Source organism: Carettochelys insculpta, chromosome 8, assembly GCF_033958435.1.
Source record: "Carettochelys insculpta isolate YL-2023 chromosome 8, ASM3395843v1, whole genome shotgun sequence".
NCBI classification, from domain to species: domain Eukaryota; kingdom Metazoa; phylum Chordata; order Testudines; family Carettochelyidae; genus Carettochelys; species Carettochelys insculpta.
In genome coordinates this window covers 22,512,493-22,533,734 of record NC_134144.1, presented here as the reverse complement: position 1 = coordinate 22,533,734, position 21,242 = coordinate 22,512,493, and the positions used below count along the sequence as shown (strand labels likewise).

The 21,242-nt window shown below is 48.5% G+C and overlaps 1 protein-coding gene across 2 annotated transcripts in view; it reads left to right on the top strand.

The window, feature by feature from the left end:
• GULP1 (GULP PTB domain containing engulfment adaptor 1) overlaps nucleotides 1-21,242 on the top strand; it is a 345,309-nt gene that overhangs the window by 263,656 nt on the left and 60,411 nt on the right. For both annotated transcript variants that reach the window (XM_075000987.1, XM_075000986.1), the window contains exon 7: nucleotides 17,203-17,301. In XM_075000987.1, the coding sequence (XP_074857088.1) occupies nucleotides 17,203-17,301 (99 nt within the window). The remainder of the gene's footprint in view (nucleotides 1-17,202; nucleotides 17,302-21,242) is intronic.

The window sequence follows — 21,242 nt, the reverse complement described above, 5'->3', positions numbered from 1 at the left end:
ACAAAAGGCTATTGTCTACTTCTTATATGCTAGCAAAGTACAGGTGTTAACAAGTTACGTTACAATCCAATACAAAGATATCTGTTACCATCTAACACAATGATATCTTGATACAACGACATCCAGCTACAGAGCTCTAATTCTTTAACTGTGCGCACCAAAAAAAAGGAGACCTTGCATGGGTATATCTTACCCTCCTTGCATCTCTCGATACCAGCGTAGCCAAGCCGGATCGGTCACTCAATTCCGCGGAAAGACAAATACAAGGTTGGGCGTCCCCAGTTGCGGACCTCGGGAGGCAATCGCCTGACCCGACCAGCAGGTAGTTGGTGGAGATGCACTCAAAGTTAGAGTTCTGCTGGGCCCACCTTTATACCCCTTTTCGGTTACGTATTCTCTTTCTTATGTAAGGTGCCAGATCGTACTGGTCTGTCTTTTGTGACGCCAGTTTGTTACAAGGGCATTTCTTACTTAATTTGCACTTGTAAGACAGGAGATAAGCAATTTAGGAGTACAGGACATTCTTTTTGTGTGGGCGGAGACTTCCTCTTCTGGGATGGCTGTGTGGTCATCATATCCATCAATGCCAGCTGGGGTGATTTCCTGAGGTTCCCCCCCGCCCTTGTTGACAGTTTGTCCTGTTTGCCTTTTTTCTGTACTTTCTGTTTCTCAGGGTCATGACAAGCTAGCACATCTGGGCCTCAATGAGAGGCATCAAAGACTGTGCTGTCAGCAGCCGTTTTCGTGCCCTGTGTGCTTGTGAGGCTCCTCAGTGGGGGTGGGGGGGCAGCGAGCAAGCTGGCTCGTAAGGGGGAGACTTTGTCTGGCTACATTCCACCCCCTGATGCACCACACTACATCCCAGAACGCAAGGTGGTGGTGATGCCAGCACCTCTTGCCCTCCTTGGAGGAAATCTAAAAGTACCCAATGATCCAATCAGTATGTGGGGAATCGCGGAACTGGCTAGGATCACTTGTCAGCTCCATGTATCAGATTTGCGTGGAGGAGATAGCCACGTCAATTAGTCGCCTAACGATGCACAGTGTTATGCAAAACACAACTACCGTGATAAGAACAATCAAAATAGTGGTTACAATAGAATGCAGGAATGGAGTAAGAGAAAATTCTAATTGTTGAGCTAGCCATTTTAACCATGAGATCTTTCCATTCTTAGTTACAGCATGTAAGATTTTAACTGCATCTTTGATGGCAGATACATCCTGTTTAATCTGATATGAGTGTTTACCTAAAAGTAGCAAGATTGGTTAATTACAGCACAAACTCCTCTTTGTTGGGCCAGGACTGCATACTTTGAGACCCACCCATCCCTTGCTGACACTCAGACAGAGAACAATTAGACAGGAGGGCAGATGGGAATTATGGTCTAATCCAGAAAGTTCAAACCGGTTACCTCTACCCACACCAGCTTGGCTGGGAGGACAGAACAGAAGGGCCCAGCCTAACCTTGGAGCTTCCTCGCACGCGATGGCTTCCACTCCGAGGAATTACAAGCAAGACGCTCAGTTCCACGAAAGTTCAAACCGGTTACCTCTACCCACACCAGCTTGGCTAGGAGGACGGGACAGTAGGGCCCAGCCTAACCTTGGAGCTTCCTTTCACGTGATGGCTTCCACTCCGAGGAATTACAAGAAAGACATTCAGTTCCACCCTCCCAGCACCTGGGACGACAAGGTTGTCAGGGACTCAAATCCCAGCAAGCCTCATCCCATTACAGGGTACGATAACAAAACCAGAACCAGAACCAGAACTTCCAGATACCTTATCCCAGTAGCAACGAAGGGTCCTGTGGCACCTTATAGACTAACAGAAAAGTTTAGAGCATGAGCTTTCGTGAGTTAACTCACTTCTTCAGATGCTCAGGGCATCTGAAGAAGTGAGTTAACTCACGAAAGCTCATGCTCTAAACATTTCTGTTAGTCTATAAGGTGCCACAGGACCCTTAGTTGCTGCTACAGATCCAGACTAACACGGCTACCCCTCTGATACTTATCCAAGTAGGAGTTCACCCTATCGCAGCATGAACCCCAGGGGCCGCGGCGAAGGTAGGAGTGGACATTGCTGTCATCAAAACAGACTGGTCCCCACTGGAAGATGTCGCTGTTGTCCCACCAATCATTCAGGTTCAGAGGGACAAACTCAATTCCCAATCTGGTAGAAGAGTTTAGCAGGTACACATCCAGCAATCCGTGGCACCAGTGGTGGAGACGATGGACTGGATGGCATTCCTGAGGGGATGCTTAGGTGTGGCAAAGGTCAGTGAGGTAGTCAGGAAGACGACGAGGAGTTGAGGTGCCATACTGTCATCTGGGTTGAAGGTAGCTACAACACAACTAGGCCTATACAATTACTAAGAGTCTATTAGTATTAATATGGCATATAGCAGCATGCATGTATTATATACATTAAATTTCTTTGGTGTGTACTGATGTTACAGGTGGCCGTTGCCTTGCTTCCTCCCAGGGAGGTGTGTATTCCAGGTGGTTCCTTCTTTTCTGGAGAGAAAACACGAGGTCATCCGGTCTTGGATGTGATCCAAGCCTTGGTAATAGTTAGTGGTTCCTTTCAGAGTCTAAAGCAGTCCACACCCCCACCTTTGTATGAGTGCAGTACATGAGTCTGTGTTCCCAGGCTAGGGTGTTTAATTACAACAGTATCTCCAGGATTAGATTTGGAGTCCTTGAGCGGTGTAGCCGAGGTTGAGGAATTTTTCCCTGTAGGGAAGAATCCTCTGCTGATTGGACTGCCTGTAGGGGTTTGCTGGTTGTTTAGTCGCTGCACCACCTCATCCAGCCTGTTTTCCCAAGTGCCATCCGTGGGCTTCAAGTGGCTCTTTAACAACCCATTCCAGTGCTCGACTATGCCGTTGGACTGGGGTCGGTAAGGGAGGTGGTAAGTCCACTGAATTCCATGCTTAGTAGCCCACTCTTGTACTACTTTGTTTTTAAAGTGTGAGCTGTTGTCAGACTGGATTTCCCAGGGTGTAGGGACTATCATGATTACACGATTTAGCCCCGTGTTGGTGGAAAGTCCTGTTGCCAACGGGGCAGGGTATGCAAAACCAATTCCTGAAACAACTTCCATTCCAGTCAAGAGGTACTTACACCTTTGCCTGGTAGTAGGTAGTGGGCCAATGTAATCAACCTGCCATGTTGCCCATAGTGTTTTTCCGTCTCTTAGCCTAGCAAACCACTGTCCTTCAGCTATGTGTTTTCGGGTTTTAGCACAGATAGTACAGGCTTGCACCAGGTCTCTGGCCTGTTGGTGGGTGATAGGCCACCCCCTGATATGTGCTTGCCGGACCAGCTCATCACTCCCTGTGTGCCCCAGAGTCTCACATGGCCATAGGTACAAACGTTCCCAATCTACTTGGGTGGCAGAGATCTGGGCTGCTGCATCTGCCAGGTTATTTTAGCTGCGCAGCCGGGGTGTTATTCTTTTGGTGGGCTCACGCATGTCCTATACTTAGGGGTTGCTGGGTGGCATGGTGGTACTCACTAGGCATTCCCACCTTCCATAGGGATTCCTTAATTAAGGTGGAGTTCTGTGCGGTATCAGCTTTCCGGCATGGACATTCCTCTACCCATCCCGAGAACAAACAAACAATAACCAGCACATTTTTTAAAAGATTTACATTTGGGTAGCTGAATGAAGTTCATTTATAACTTCAGGAACAGTCCTAAAAGCAGAGATCTGGTTGCCAGAACTGTCTTTACAGGTTTGCCCACATCGTGGGCTTGGCAGACAGGGCAAGCCAGACAGTTGTTTGGGCCACTTAGGAGAATTTGGAAGCAAACTAATTTGCTTGAAGAGCAGTAATTATCCCCCTGCTTCGCTTACATGAGTCAGGCTGTGGTGCATGCAAGCAAGATAAGGGAGAAGGACCTTTGGTGCAACCAGTCGGCCATCCGGGGAGCGCCAAACGTGTTCAGGATGCAAAAGGCATTCATCCAGTCTCCAGATAGTTTCTTCTGAATTTAGGGCCTGATCCTGGAATAGTGCAGTATCAATAAGGGTTGCAATAGGAGACTGGGAATCTGTAAAAATGGGAAACAGTGAAGTGGCCCAAGAGAGGAAAGGTCTGCAGCTTTAGCTGCTGCGTCAGCCAAGGAATTTAATAAGGCAGCAATATACAGACCATTGTTGTTTTAAGGAGCCCATGTGTATTTTAACTTACCAACATAGACAATTTGATAATGCTATTAATAAGATAAGCACAAACATAAAATACAAAACCATATTCTTCATTTTAAAAGGACCTTCATGATGTTTAGGTTGTTCTTCAGTAACTACCAGCTTTTCTGTGTTTCTGAAAGACAAAAGAATACTTTTCTACCCCCTTTTGGGGTGGCAGGTTACATATTGGAATACTCCATTTACGAATATGCTCAGTTCTTTCTAAACTCTGCAGGCTACTCACTCTGAATTTTCTCCAGACCCTTTACAGTTAAGGACCTACTCACTTACTCTTAACTTCAAATCACATACTTATTTTCCAAAGTGACATTTTATTGGATATTACCATTTTAAGTATTACTAAAGGGATTTAGATCTTTTATACCTAAACTTACTGTTTTTCCTATATTGGAAGGTGTCCATATCGGAAGGCGTCCCCTCCTTATGGATGCACCAGCAGGACAAACAGACAGACAGACAAACAAACAACATTAAACAAAACTCCATGACATATGAGCTGTGTCTACATGTGCACGCTACTTCGAAGTAGCGGCACTAACTTCGACGTTAGGCGGCGAGATGTCGAAGTCGCTAATCTCATGAGGGGATCGGAATAGCGCCCTACTTCGACGTTCAACGTCGAAGTAGGGACCGTGTAGACGATCCGCATCCCGCAACGTCGAAATTGCCGGGTCCTCCATGGCGGCCATCAGCTGGGGGGTTGAGAGATGCTCTCTCTCCAGCCCCTGCGGGGCTCTATGGTCACCATGGGCAGCAGCCCTTAGCCCAGGGCTTCTGGCTGCTGCTGCGGCAGCTGGGGATCCATGCTGCAGGCACAGGGTCTGCAACCAGTTGTAGGCTCTGTGTATCTTGTGGTGTTTAGTGCAACTGTGTCTGGGAGGGGCCCTTTAAGGGAGCGGCTTGCTGTTGAGTCCGCCCTGTGATCCTGTCTGCAGCTGTGCCTGGCACCCTTATTTCGATGTGTGCTACTTTGGCGTGTAGACATACCCTCGCAGCGCCTATTTCAATGTGGTGCCGCGCAACGTCGAAGTTGAACATCGACGTTGCCAGCCCTGGAGGACGTGTAGACGTTATTCATCGAAATAGCCTATTTTGATGTTGCTACATCGAAATAAGCTACATGATGTTGGCTTCGTGTGTAGACGTAGCCATACACATACACCACATCATAAATGTTTACATAACTACACTTTGTACCACAAAGAGTTAAGAACTTGAACCAAAGCTTTCAGAGTTGGGCAGTTTCTTCAAGGTCTTATAATCTGGGCTTTTGTCCAAGAAGCTGTTTCTCACAGCCAGATGGAACTGCTCCAATATTCCTTTTTCCCTTTTAGTTTACAAGCAGTTCTCTGCTTACAGAAGTGCAACCGTGATTCCTCTGATTGTCCCCAGTTCTTTTCCAACATTTCCTTGTCCCACTTAGGGTCACCCCATCCTTCCCGGGTGAATTCCTTCTCTATGCTGGGGAAATCCATGTTGTTTATCGTGACTGGTTTCATTTTGTCACTGTGGTACAGCCTGTGTCACAATCCTGCCAAAACTACGCCAATTCTGTTAGCTGGTGGCCGGGTAATGTGCGGTGAGGTATTCCCCTTGGTCCTAAACAACCCAGTTTTTTACTGTTAGAGCAGGGAGCTCCTAGCACTCTCACCTATGGCCAGGCTGTGGTAACCAAACGGTTAAAGTTCTTTTTATTGTGCCAGCTGTGTTGCAGTGACAATGAGTAACAGCAGTCAGGCTTAGATTTTAACTAGTTACAAGTTTATTAAGCTACAGTTACAAGCATGCGGTTACAAAAGGCTATTGTCTACTTCTTATATGCTAGCAAAGTACAGGTGTTAACAAGTTACGTTACAATCCAATACAAAGATATCTGTTACCATCTAACACAATGATATCTTGATACAACGACATCCAGCTACAGAGCTCTAATTCTTTAACTGTGCGCACCAAAAAAAGGAGACCTTGCATGGGTATATCTTACCCTCCTTGCATCTCTCGATACCAGCGTAGCCAAGCCGGATCGGTCACTCAATTCCGCGGAAAGACAAATACAAGGTTGGGCGTCCCCAGTTGCGGACCTCGGGAGGCAATCGCCTGACCCGACCAGCAGGTAGTTGGTGGAGATGCACTCAAAGTTAGAGTTCTGCTGGGCCCACCTTTATACCCCTTTTCGGTTACGTATTCTCTTTCTTATGTAAGGTGCCAGATCGTACTGGTCTGTCTTTTGTGACGCCAGTTTGTTACAAGGGCATTTCTTACTTAATTTGCACTTGTAAGACAGGAGATAAGCAATTTAGGAGTACAGGACATTCTTTTTGTGTGGGCGGAGACTTCCTCTTCTGGGATGGCTGTGTGGTCATCATATCCATCAATGCCAGCTGGGGTGATTTCCTGAGGTTCCCCACCCCCTTGTTGACAGTTTGTCCTGTTTGCCTTTTATTTGTACTTTCTGTTTCTCAAGGTCCCGATGAGCTAGCACATCTGGGCCTCAATGAGAGGCATCAAAGACTGCGTTGTCAGCAGCCGTTTCCGTGCCCTGTGTGCTTGTGAGGCTCCTCAGTGGGGGGGGTGGCAGCGAGCAAGCTGGCTTGTAAGGGGAAGACTTTGTCTGGCTACACCCTTTCAAAAAATTCCAATAGATTGGTGAAGCTCTTGCTCCTTAAGGTTTTCAATAAAAAAAGATGTTAAACTGAACATAAGAAAAAAAGAGCAGTGAAACAGATGAGGGTAAATAGGAAAGTATAGGCATGAAATAGAATATATAAGCTTTAATTAATACTTAGAAAATATCTATATTAATAAAATGCCTATTTTAGAAAGGATGACACAGATAGGTCTGCAGACTCTGTACAGAAGTGGGAGTACAGCTTCACGAAAAAGTTAAATGACAAGTTGTTTTTTTTTTGGATGGAAAACTGAGGTCGGTGAGACAAAGCTTTTTGGGGAAACCATTTTAGTGAAAAAGTTTGTGTTATCTTTAAAAATGCAAAACTTTTGTGCCAAACCATGAAAATTCTGTAAATTTCAAGTTTTTTATTTTTCAATGAAAATATTTTTGTCCACATTTTCTGTGGCAGAAAACACCCAATTTCTCAGCAGCTGTTAGGTGAAAGAGAGTTATGATACAGATCTTCATCAAACTGTGCTTAATAAGATATTTAAGAAATATGATATCTGGGTAAAGAAACAGAACATAGGGGCCGTTTCTGCACAGGCCACTTTCTTTGAAAGTGGCATGGGAATACGCGGCCCAAAATATGCTAATGAAGCAAGGATGCAAATTCCCCATGCCTCATTAGCATGCGGTCACGTGATTTGGAGTCGGGAAGACCGTTCTTCTGGACTCCAAAATGCTGTGTAGGAGCACGGCCCCGGGGAGCTTCCAGAAGGAAGTCCTTCTTCTGGAGGCCCCGTCTTCCCGAAAATGTTTGGGAAGAAGGGGCCTCCGGAAGAAGGACTTCTTTCCGGAAGACCCCCCGGGGGCCGTTCATCCATTTTGGAGTCCGGAAGAACAGTCTTCCGGATTCCAAATCACGTGACCATATGCTAATGAGGCATGGGGAATTTGCATCCGTGCCTCATTAGCGTATTTCGGGCTGCATATTACCATGCCACTTTTGAAGAAAGTGGCCTGTGTAGAAACGGCCAGGAAGTTTAATGACCTGGTTCAACACTATTTAAACCCTGTATAGTCATTTGTGCACCTCCAAAGAGAGCATAAGTTGCTGCCTAATTGAAATGACAGCGGTTTACATCCATTTTGCAGAGGGATCTGTGACTGCACAAGGTGAAAGCAGTGGAGAGCTATGTGCTAGATATGTAAATCCAGTAGTGGTGTCAGGAAGAACACGAATAAACATACCTATGTTTCAAGCACTGTGTGCAAGACACAAATAGGAGGTGAAAGGAAACGTTATTTAAGTGATGCAAAATGCAAAGTAATGCACATTGGAAAACATATTCCCAATTATGCATATGTAATGATGGAATGTAAATTAGCTGTTACCACTCAAGAGAAATTTTGGCTTGACTTTCAATAGTTGTGTGAAACTGCTCACCGAAGCTACGTCTACATGTGCACCCTACATCGAAGAAGCTTATTTCGATGTTGCGACATCGAAATAGGCTATTTCGATGAATAACGTCTACACGTCCTCCAGGGCCGGCAACGTCGATGTTCAACTTCGACATTGCGCAGCCCGACATCAAAATAGGCGCAGCGAGGGAACGTCTACACGTCAAAGTAGCACACATCGAAATAGGGATGCCAGGCACAGCTGCAGACAGGGTCAATGGGCGGACTAGCGCTTCCGGGGCAACAGCTAGCCGCTCCCTTAAAGGGCCCCTCCCACATACACTCAGCCTGCACAGCACGCGGTCTGACGAGCCATATAGGCACGCAGACCCCGAGCGCCGCAGTCATGGACCCCCAGCAGCAGCAGCAGCTAGAGGTCCACCCAGCCCTCCCGGCAGGAGCAGGGCTTGCCCTGGCTCTTGTCATGTTGGGGGCAGCTGAGCACCTTCTTGCCCCAGGGGAGGACATGCCCCCAGGGCAGCAGGGCTCAGCCCCTACCCTTGCAGCACCCCGCTCCACCCCCCGCCTCACACGCCGGCGGCTGTGGAGCTACCCCACCAGCACCGACTGGTGGGAGCGGCTGGTGCTTGGGGAGTGGGACGACGACCACTGGGTCCGCCACTTCAGGATGACCTGCCAGACATTCCTGGAGCTGTGCCAGTGGCTCAGCCCCACACTAAGGCACCGGGACACTGCCATGCGGCGTGCCCTCCCTGTGGAGAAACGGGTCGGCATCGCTGTCTGGAAGCTGGCCACTCCGGATAGCTACCGATCCGTGGGGCAGCAGTTTGGCTTCGGAAAGGCCACCATCGGGGCTGTCTTCATGGAGGTAAGAGAACCCACAGGGGGAGGCCAGGGCAGGCCAGGGGGGCCAGGGCAGAGCAGGGGGGCCAGGGCAGGGCAGGGCAGGGCAGGGTAGGGGAGCCAGGGCAGGGCAGGGCAGGGCAGGGCAGGGCAGGGGAGCCAGGGCAGGGCTGGGCAGGGCAGAGCAGGCCAGGGGAGCCAGGGCAGGGGGGCCATTGCAGGGCAGGGCAGGGCAGAGCAGGGCAGGGGAGCCAGGGCAGGGGGGCCAGGGCAGGGCAGAGCAGGGCAGGGGGGCCAGGGCAGGGCAGGGGAGGGTAGGGGAGCCAGGGCAGGGCAGGGCAGGGCAGAGCAGGCCAGGGGGGCCAGGGCAGGGCAGGGCAGGGCAGGGCCATGCACACCCTGCTCACCCCTCATTGGGGCTGTCCCATGTGCTTTCTCTGCAGGTCGTGCGTGCCATGAACTCCATGCTCCTGCACAGGCTCGTGACGCTGGGGGACCCACGTGCCACTGTCGCCGCCTTTGCCACCCTGGGCTTCCCCAACTGCTTCAGGGCTCTGGATGGGACTCACATCCCCATCCACGCCCCGGACCACAGTGGAGGCCGATACCTCAACCGGAAGGGCTACCATTCAGTCGTCCTGCAGGCCTTGGTGGACAGCCGGGGACGGTTCCAGGACATTTACGTGGGCTGGCCTGGCAGCACCCACGACGCCCGGGTGTTCCGCAACTCGGGCCTGTGCCGCCGGCTGGAGGCGGGGACCTACATCCCCCAGCAGGAGATCCCTCTGGGGGACACCACCATGCCCTTCTGCATCATCGCGGATGCGGCCTACCCCCTCCGGCCGTGGCTCATGCGCCCCTACACGGGCCACCTCTCCGCCAGCCAGGAGCGCTTCAACCAGCCCCTGAACCGTGCGCGCCAGGTGGTGGAGCGCTCATTTGGCCGCCTCAAGGGACGATGGCAATGTCTCCTCACCCGCCTGGATGCCAGCCCCAACAACATCCCCCAGATTGTGGGTGCCTGCTGCGCCCTGCACAACCTCGTGGAGAGCAAGGGGGAGAGCTTTCTTCAGGGCTGGGCCGCCGATGCCGGCAGGGCACACCTCCAGCCACCTGCTGCCCCCAGTCGGCAGGTGGACCCAGAGGGGACCTGGGTCCGGGAGGCCCTGCGGGCCCACTTCGACGACCAGGCCGCGGGGTGAACTGTGCCCAGGCCCCCTACTGCCCGCCCCTTCCTCCCCCACACTCCTGCCCCAACGCCCACACCACCATGGAGCACCCCACCGCCCCCCCTCCACTTGTCCAGGAGAAATGACAGCACGAACTTGTGGGTGAACGTAAATGTTTTTTTTGTCCTCACGATTTTTTTTTTTTAAATAAAAAAATATATATATGTGAGACAGAAACCAAAAAGGAGGGACAAACATTCAACAAAACCAAGATGGGCACAAATAAAACTATGTACAACAATAAAAATGAAAGCACTGTGCGCCATCAAAAGAAAAACAAAAAGCAGGGAGGAGAACAGGGAGAACTATGTACAGGGGGGGACGGGGCAAACAGGGGAAACACCCACACCACCCACCCAGTCCCCAAAGTCTGTCCAACAAGTGGGGGGGCCACGTCCCGGGCCCCTCGCCCCTACAGCCCAGCAGTGGGCGTGCCCGGCCGGGAGCTCCGCCAGGCCTGCAGTCTGGTGCGCAGCTGGGTGGGAGCGGGCTCCACCGGAAGGTAGCGGCGCCGGCGAGTCGTGGGTGGCTCCAGGGGTCCCTCGGCACGGTGGCCCTCGCGGGGAGGTGGTGGGGCGACGGCGGACGGCCCGGCGACGGCTGGAGCAGCCGGTGGTGGGGCTGCAGGAGCGGGCATGGCGGGCGGTGGCGCGGCCGGCGCGGCATGGGGGGCCAGAGAATCAATCAGCCGATTGATGGTATCCAGAAAGGCCCCCCATGCCTCTCTGCGCCAGGCCAGCGCCTGCTCCTGCAGCCGGAGGTGCTGCTCCGACACCTCCAGCTGCCGGCGGTGGATGGCCAGCAGCTGGGGGTCTGTGGCCGCCGCCGGTAGCAGGCGCAGGGTCTGCCGTCTGGCCCTCCGCGGGGCCGGTGGTTCCTCGGCCGAGGGGCTGCCCTGGAGCGAGGGTCCCGGAGCGGTCTCCGGGACGACCGATGCCTCGCCGGCGCTCTCTTCCAGTCCTTCGGATGGTGCAGGTGCAGGTGCAGGACACAGGAGAGGAGGGGGGAAAGAAGAATGGAGACAGGCGTTAGTGTGGGCCCCGAGCCGTGGCCTTTGTCCCCCCCGCCCTGTGCTGCAGGTTCCCCGTCCCCGGGAGATGCTGCTGTGATGGATGGGGTTCAGGGGTCCCCCTGCCCTGCAGCCCGTCCCCTGGTGGGAGCGACTCTCACTTCACCCCGCAGGGTCTGAGAGCAGGAGAGGTTTCTTAGGCCACAGATGGCCAGTTTCTGGCAGGAGTGACAGCACCAGCTGTCGGAAGAGACAGTCCTTCCAACCCGTCGTGGGGAGAAGACCCCAAGGGGGGCCCCTCTGGGATGCAGCTTTCCCCCTCCTCTGGCTGGCTGCCTACCAGCTCTCCCTTCCCCTAGCCTCTACCTGTGGCCCCCGCCCTCGCCCCCCAATTCCAAGCCAGCTCGGCTCCTCCCTCCTGTTTGTTCAGGGCAGAGGTGTCACCTGCCAGCTGTAGTGCCAGGATCCTCCTTTGGCCCTGGGAGCTCCTCGGCTCGGGTGGCTCATATGTAGCCTGAGTCTCCCTTTGGCACTCCCCCCACTTCATCGCATGCTGCTGCTGCGGGGTGTCCAACCCCCTCCGCCCGGGGGCCCCTCGAGGTTCCGCTCCCCCCTGGCCCGGGGATGGGGCATGGCACTGTCATGCAGGGTGGCGGGGGTCAGGGGCTGATGGCTGCAGTGCTGTGAGGGCCATGGCCCTGGTGTCCTTGGGGCCATGGCCATGTGAGCGTGTGGGGGGCCCTGGACACATCTCTGTTCCCCCCGCCCCTCAAGCCCCGGGGTGTCCACCAGAGAGGGGTACCTACCTGTGGGTCCGCTCCCACGGTCCGGAGATCCCCGGGGGTCGGAGGACCTGCTGCTGCTCCGGGATGGCAGGAGGAGGATCTGCAGGCTGGAATCGGTGGAGGAGGAGGAGGAGGAGGAGGGGGGCTCCTCCTCCTGCCGCGATGTCCCGGGGGTGGCCTCCGGGGGGGGCCCCCGGGGTGCGGGGCTTACCTCCGGGGCGGAGCCCGGCTGCAGGGCCTGCTCGGGCTCGTCAGCCGAGGTGTCAAGGGTGGCCGGAGGGGAGGAGGTGTGCCGGGAGCCCAGGATGTCCCTGAGCTCCCTGTAAAAGGGGCAAGTGACGGGGGCAGCCCCAGACCGGCTGGCCGCATCCCGGGCCCGGGCGTAACCCTGCCGCAGCTCCTTGACCTTACTCCGGACATGGTCCGGAGTGCGGGCAGGGTGACCCCGGGCAGCCAGGCCATCGGCCAGCCGAGCGAACGCATCCGCGTTCCGCCTCTTGCTCCCCATTACCTGGAGCACCTCCTCCTCGCTCCAGAGCCCCAGCAGGTCCCGCATCTCGGCCTCCGTCCAAGAGGGGCCCCGCTGCTGCTTCCCAGACTGCGTGGTCCTCTGGCTGCCCTGGCTGCTGTGGCTCCTCTTGGGGGGCGTCCCCTGGGGGCGCTGGGGGGGCTGCTGGGCAGCCATGGCTGCTGTCAGGAGCTGAGGGCTGTGCAGGCTCGCCGCCGCTTGTACAGGCAGGAGCCTGCACGTTGCCTCAGCCTCCTGCAGTCAGGGCGGGGGAGGGGACCTTTAAGGGGCCGCTCCACGCGGCCACCAGTGAGCTGCGGGGCTGGAGAGAGCGTCTCTCAACCCCCTAGCTGATGGCCGCCATGGAGGACCCGGCATTTTCGACGTTGCGGGACTCGGATCGTCTACACTGTCCCTACTTCGACGTTGAACGTCCAAGTAGGCGCTATTCCTATCTCCTCATGAGGTTAGTGACTTCGACGTCTCGCCGCCTAACATCGAAGTTAACTTCGAAATAGCGCCCGACGCGTGTAGACGTGACGGGCGCTATTTCGAAGTTGGTGCCGCTACTTCGAAGTAGCGTGCACGTGTAGACGCAGCTCTAGTGCACAACAGCAGTGAGAAATCTAACAGAATGCTAGGTATCATTAAGAAAGGGATTGATAATAAGACAGGAAATATTGAAATGGCTCTATCTACATCTCTGGTGCACCCACATCTTGAATACTGAGGGTATTACATGAGGGCCACCAAATGAAATTAACAGGCAGGAGGTTTAAAACAAACAAAAGGAAGTATTTCTTCACACAACACATAGTCAACCTGTGGAACTAGTTGCCAGAGGATGTTGTGAAGACTAAGACTGTTACAGGATTTTAAAAGAACTAGAGAAAATAATGGAGAATAGGTTCATCAGTAGCCATTAACCACAATGGGCATGGAGGATGTACCTAGCCTCTCTTTGCCAGAAGTTATGAATGGCTTCTGGCAATGACTCCCATGATAATTATCAGTTCTTTTCATTTCCTGTGGGTATATCTACACAGCAGCAATATTCCAAACTAAGCAATTCCAGAAGAGTTATTCCAGAATAGCTTATTTCAAAATAATGCTGCTACACACAAAATGCACTTCAAAATAGCGCTTAGCTATTTTGAAATATATCATCGACACATATAAAGCCTGTTTTGAAATAGAGCCATTGGATGCACTATGGCTTATTTGAAAATAGGTTTTATTTCCTGACTTAACAGCCTGGGGTCACCTGGCATTGGCCACTGTAGGAAGACAAGACACTGGTCTACATGGACCATTTTTATGTTCTCATTTGCTGTTTGTTTGTTTTTGGAGAGTGGGCTGGAAGCAAAGTAGACTTTTTTTTCAGTGTCTTTGTTGTAGCCATCGTGTTACAAGCCTCCTTAAAAAGATTAAGCCAGAGATCATACACCATCCTGGAAGCTGCAACTGAAAGATGATATGATATGAGTGTTTTTAAACTGAGTTTATTAGCAGAGTACTTACCAATTAATATGATGATGAACTGATCAATGGTTAACTGCCTGTGCCATCCAGGGGTGTCTTATGTCATCATATGCAAAGTTAATTATCAGGTTAGTGTTCCCTTGTGTAACTTCAAATTGTGGTGCCAGCATCGAGTTGGAAGTTGAAAAGGAAGAGGAAAAAAAACATAATTAAATGGTCCATGGGAGGATTTTTAAAACAATTAGTCACTAATTATCTATGAATTGGAATGGCTAAAAGCTACACATCTGAGCAAAATTAGTTGACATAATCATCTTGAAAAGACAAATAGCTGAGTACATGGGAAAATTTCTTGATGAACTGGTGGGAACAGAATTCCTCTCCCTGCTCTATAACCTCAAATGTTATGCCAGAAAATATACCACTTATAAAAACCACAGCTTTCTGGAAGCTGATTGACCCACAGTAAGCACCCTGTTGTCTTTTGGTTGATTCGGCTCCCATCTTCACCTCAGCCAATCCCCTCACAGCTATTTCTGTATTTTCCTTGAGTGAAGGTCTAAGTCGAAGCTCAAAAGTCCTGACTCAGCTTCCACAGATGACAACCTCTCTCTATCCTTTTTAGAGTCCCCCTTCAGGGAGTTGAAGACTGCTATCGAATTATCCCTTCTCTTCTCTTCTGCAAACTAAATAACCCCAAGTCCTTCAGCCTCTCCTCATAGGTTCTCCTCATTAGTGGGCTCTAGCCCACTAAATATTTTCTTTGCCCTTCACTGAACCCGCTCCTGTGCATCCACATCCTGTCTATACTGGGGGGGGGGCCCAGAACTGGGCACAGTAGTCCACATGTGGCCTCACCAGTTCCACATAGAGGGAACTAAGAACTTCTCTAGGTCTGCTGGAAATGCTTCTCTTAATGAACTCCAACATACTATTACCCTTCTTGGCTACAAGGGCACACTATTGACTCATATCCAGCCTCTTATCCACTGAAATCCCCAGGTCCTTTTCTGCTGCACTGCTGCTTAGCCAGTTGACACCCAGCCTGTAACAATGCTTGGCATTCTTCTGTACCAAGTGCAGGACTTTGCACTTGTCCTTGTTGAAACTCATAAGATTTCTTTTGGCCCAATCCTCCAATTTATCTAGGCCATACTGGACCCTATTCCTACCCTCCAATGTATCTACCTCTCCCCTAGGTTAGTATCAACCACAAATTTGCTCAGGGTGCAATCCTTCCCATCATCCAGGTCATTAATAAAGGTGTTGAACAATGCTGGCCCTAGAACCAGTCCTTGAGGGTTCTCCACTTGAAACCAACTGCCAGCCAGACATTGAGCCATTGATCACTACCAATTGGGCCTGACCATCTGGCCAGCTTTCTATCCATCGTACAGTCCATGTATCCAGTCCATGCTTCCTTAACTTATGGGCAAGAATTTTGTGGGTGACCATATTAAAAGCTTTGCTGTAGTCAAGGTATATCACATCCATTGACTTCCCCATGTGCACAGGGGCAGTTACCTCATCATAGAAGCTAATGAGATTGGTCAGGCATGACTTTTCTTTGTTGATCACTTTCCCTTCTTCCAACTTCTTCAAAATGGATTCCTTGAGGATCCCTGGCATGATTTTTTGGGGGACTGAGGTAAGACTGACTGGTCTATACTTCCCTGGATTGTCCTTCTTTCCTTTTTTAAAGATGGGCACTAAATTTAACTTTTTCCTGTCATCTGGGACTTCTCCCAATCTCCACAAGTTTCCAAAGATAATGGCCAACGGCTCTGCAATGTCATCTGCCAATTCCCTCAGTACCCTTGGATGCATTAAATCAGGACCCATGCATTTGAGTGTATTTAGCTTTTCTAAACAGAGCTTTGCCTCTTCTTTCCCCACCCAGGGCTGCCCACCTTCTTCCCATACTGCATTGCCTAGTGCTGTAGTCTTGGAGCTGACCGTGTCTGTGAAGACTGAGGCAAAAAATGCATTGAGTACTTCAGCCTTTCCCACATCATCCGTCACCAGGTTACTTCCCTCAACCACAAAATGGAAGGTGGTTAGATGCAGCCATGCCTTTTGTGGCAATGCCATCTAATAGCAAATGACATTCCCTGTTTGGGCCCAATATAACGAAGTCTGAGGGTGGAGTTTTTAAAGATACATATAGCAGCTATTCACCTGATTTTCAGTGAGAGTTAATCACCAAATTGCCAAATGGAAGTCTTGCTCTAGACTTTAAAGATTTGATTTGAAGGAGGACTGGAAAGTGAAATTCTTTAGACATCTGTAGTTAAAAAACAACCTGAAGAAACATCTCATAGCCAGTAATGCAGTCCACAGTAGCAAAATGCAGATGCTCTGCCCGTGTGATATGCAGTAAGGAGGAGTTATGAGTAAGGTATGACAAACTTAACAGCCAAACTGGCCTGACTCAGAATTTAAAACTGTTTAGGCTATTACACGATGAATTGTCAGCAAATAAATTGTACATTTATAGGGCAGATGAAACATTACAACTGAGCAACACTGATTGGGCATTTTCAGAACTGGGAATTCCAAAAATGCTAGTGATTTTCTCAGCAGACTATATCATAGCTCACCAATAGCTGCATTATGTAGAGACATTTCTTGAATGCAGAATGAGTGTGATGCAATTAAGAATAAAAGTCAGTGAGATGACATAAAACAAGCAATTTAAACCTATTCCCACACCTATGCATATTTCAAGTGCCTTCACAAGGAGTTTGATGCATAAACTGAGCAGAACTCTTGTGTCCACTATAAAGTGTAAATACTTCAATAAGGAAATACTGCAGGATTTATTTTAAAAGTATATGAACCCTATACAAAATTTGCACTGAGAATTATTATAGCTTGTATATCTATCCAGATTAACATTGTTAATAATGCTAATGATATAGCACATTCTAGAGAGGAAAGGAGGAAAAAACTGCTTTTGAAAGGAAATTAAATAATGCTGTCGGGTGCAGGTGGGGAGAGGACATCAGGGGAGAGTATTTGGCAATGCCATTTTAAACTAGAGAAATTATACTGTGGTATAGTGATTGCATCTCTGCTCCCCCTTCTGCAGTTTGCAAGACATATCAAGAAATCTGAGGGCCAGAAAACACCGAAAGTCGAATTACAAATTTCAATTTATGGTGTAAAAATTTTAGATCCTAAAACAAAGGTAAGTAACTTAACTTCACAATTGTTTGCTGCGCCTATGTTTCATTATTTTGAATTTGATAAATTGATTTGAAAATTCCATTTTATTAAGCTCTCTACTAATTATTTGTTGTAATGAAAAACTCCCTATTTATGTCTATACTAGCCCCCGCCCCTTTCGAAAAGGGAGATGCTAATGGCACACTTTGAGATATGCTAATGAGGCACTGCAATGAATTTGAAGTGCCTCACTAGCATAATGGCGGCCGCAGCACTTTGAAAGTGCCAATTTAAATCGTGCGTGGTTCATCTACACAGGGTCCTTTTCGAAAGTACCCTACGCACTTCGTAATCCCCTTATTCCTATAACCAAATAGGAACCAGGGGATTTCAAAGTGTGTGGGGTCCTTTCGAAGAGGACCCCATGTAGATGAACTGAGCGCGATCGAAAGTGGCACTTTTGAAGTGCCGTGGCTGTCATTACGCTAATGAGGTTCTGCATATTCATTGCAGCACCTCATTAGCATATCCCAAAGTGTCTCATTAGCATCCCCCTTTCAAAAGGGGGGTGGGGGGCTAGTGTAGACATAGTCCCTGCTTATGAAACAATTGTAAAAAAGTCTATAATAGGTAGTATAAATAATTATTTTGCCAACATTTATCACATAGAAAAAGGTGAGATGGCACAGGTTTTCTAAATAAAACATACTTTGAAATGCTCAAATTTCTGTAACAGAACTATAAAGGGACCAACTTTCCATATAGCTATACAAGAGGGCAGAGTGCCCACATGCCATTGAGGCTTGTTTCCAACTTTCTGCCCTTTGGTTTAAAAGCATGTAGAATAAAAAATAGTTGTGACAGCTATGAGTTATATGCCTATTTAACAGGGATAACTAAATATGTACTAATGTGGCATATTAGCTTTTGTCAATGACTTATTTGCTGTGACGTTTCCCTTCCACTGTTTTGGATGGGCTACTTGTTTTTCTTTGTTTCATTTTGGTTTTTTCCCTCAGAAGGCTTTGAAATTCCAGTTATGCAACTGACATAGCTTTGTAGCAGTGGCAGCAATTGATTTGGTTAAATATGGCCACAACTATGGTCATTTAGAAGGTATTGTAGCTCATTATCTCCATATTCTGGTTTTAAATGTAACTAAACTTATAGAAACAAAGCAAAATTTAACAAGCAAACAAAAAACCTCCCTCAAATTCAAGGGAAATTTAATGCCCATGAACAGAACTTAAAAGTATCATAGTTCTAATTATTAAATGATTTTCAATATTCTAAACCATTAAACTCTTCTGCAAATATTTTTTTGAATTTCAATCAACATTATACTTTGCTATGTTTTATATTATTATATTAAGGTGAGCATTTCAGTTCAGTGTAATATTAAGTTCAAGTTAAGCCAATTTTAATTCAAGCGCATATCATACCTTTCTCCCTGAGACCTTAAAATGATAGTAAATGCAAAGTTAGTAGTCAGGAAAAAAAGAAAAACAGCAAACCAAATTATCAAAACAAAAAAGCAGTCCACTAGCACTTGAAAGACTAACAAAGTCATTTATTAGGTGATGAACTTTCGTGAGACAGACCCACTTCTTCAGATCATGTGGGTCTGTCCCACAAAAGCTCATCACCTAATAAATTATTTTGTCAGTCTTTAAAGTGCTACTGGACTGCTTTTTTGTTTTGATAGTATATAGACTAGCACGGCTATCTGTGTGTTACTAGCAAACTAAATTGACTTCTTTGTAGTTCTGTGTTCTCCTTGTAGCAGTGTGGGATAAAAAGTGGTTTCCAATGCTTGTCCTAGATACAGCCATTTTTTAAAAAATAACATTTTTGACATTAAAGTGCTTATCACTTGCAGGAAGAATTATAAGGAATTTTGCAGAAAATTGTAGGGCACAAGACACTAAGGGAAGAAGTTTACTCTTAAAAATGTTGTTGTAAAAAGCTTTAATAAAAATCAGTTAGGAGCAGTTTCTTGTATCTCTTTTTCCTTTGTTTCCTGAACACTATAGAATTACACATGGATTAAGCCCTCATTTGCAATTCAGGAAAAGATGATTTAAAATGCATGTAGTGTTATGACAGCATCAAAAGGAACACGTTTATTTTATTTTCTGTAAACAGAAAATCAGTAGCATGTTCCAAAACAAGCACATAATCCTCTTGTAATATATGCACAAATAGTTGAACTCACTTTTAATCAATTTGGAAAGATTTTTCATTGATGTTTATGGATATCTTTTTTCAGATGTTATATCAATAGCTTTTTCTCTTTTTGTTGGGAATAAATCATTTTAGTTGTTACTGACCATATGGAGTCCTAGTAGCTGAAAGAATCTTTTTTTTTCTTTTCATACATATCTCATAGAACTGGAAGGGACCTTGAGAAGTCATTGATGCCCAGTCCCCTACACTCACATCAGGACCAGACACCACCCCTGACAGATTTGTTTTTTTTTTAATCTATTTGCCCTGACCCCTCAATGACCCCCTCAAGGATTGAACTCCCAGCCCTGGGTTTACAAGACTGATGCTCTGTATTTTAACATTTTTTAATTGTGATAATGCCTTGAAGCCACAACCATGGACCAGATTGCTTTTTTTTTTTTTTGTGCAGAACCTCACAAAGCAATGTCCCCTTCCCCAAATAATATTGCAGGCAGACCTGCCGAAGGGGGCAATTACCCTCTGGCCTGGCATTTGGAAGGGGCCAAGGGCTCCAGCTACTGCCACAACAGCAATGCATATGGTGGCGGGGCAGGGCTCACTGATCTAATCTCCACCCCTTCTCCATAGGCAAAGGAGCTGCCCCCTCCCCCTCCCCACCTTGCCCTGGAGCCTGCAGCAGATGTCGAGCAACTGATAGCCAGTACACAACACTGAGCAAACTTGACTCTAAAAGTGAGGAAACAAGAGGAGGTGATTTAACTCCCACCAGAGTCAATGAAAGGTGAAGATGTGAAGCGTGTGGCAGAAGACTCTCAGCATCTCACAGAATCAAGCTGCAAATCACTTGCCCAGGCAGCACAGCAACAACAGAACCAAGTTGATAACATGAAACTTCCTGGCTTCCAGTTGCTGTCAGGCTGAGGGTAGCTGCCCAGAATTATTGTCTTCCCTAGAAGGTGCTGGTGCTGACACTGACGTGGCAAGAGGAAGCATGAGGAAAGACAATCTGTAGGTAAAGGGGTGGGTGGAGAGAGCACAAAGTAAATTTTGGAGAGCTGAACAAACTTAGTGGGGAGGGGGAAGAATGGGAGAGAGCCAAAAGGGAAGGGATGATGAACATGTCAATGGGATGTAGGGGAGAGGAAGAGAGCTCAGAGCAGGGGAAAGTAGGAGAGAGCATTGGGAAGATGTTGAAGATGGGAAATAGGGAGAGCCTTTTGGTGGAGGAATCAAAACAGATGGGAATGAGACCAACTTGGAAACAGAAGGAGAACCAAGGGGATGTGGTGAAGAGAGAATAAGCTGCATGTATGGAAAAGAATGTGTCTAAAAATATTTGGCCAGGAACTAAATGAGAAAAATTCTTTTAACATATGTGAATTTTGTGGCAAGCTGCAGGAAAGACAGAGGTTCGGTATGTGAGAGATTTCATTGTGGGACAAGATGCACAGGGGGATCGATGTGGAGAGAGCATAGTAGGGTACATGAGAGAGAGAGTTTTGAAAGACTGTGTTATGATCTTGGTACTGCTATTGGTCTGTGGCCCTGCGCAAGTCATTTGAGTTGGATTCTGTGAGATGCTGAGTGCCCCCCTCCACCCACATTAGGATTATGGCAATCTGTGATCCCTGCACAAGAATCCACAGTTTTGAAAATAGATAATAACTCACAGATCCACAGCATATTTTTCTTCTTAGCTAGTACTGCTTTCCCATGCTACCAGCCAAATGAAATAAAATACCAAAAGGGTTATCAAGAAAAATAAAACACCAG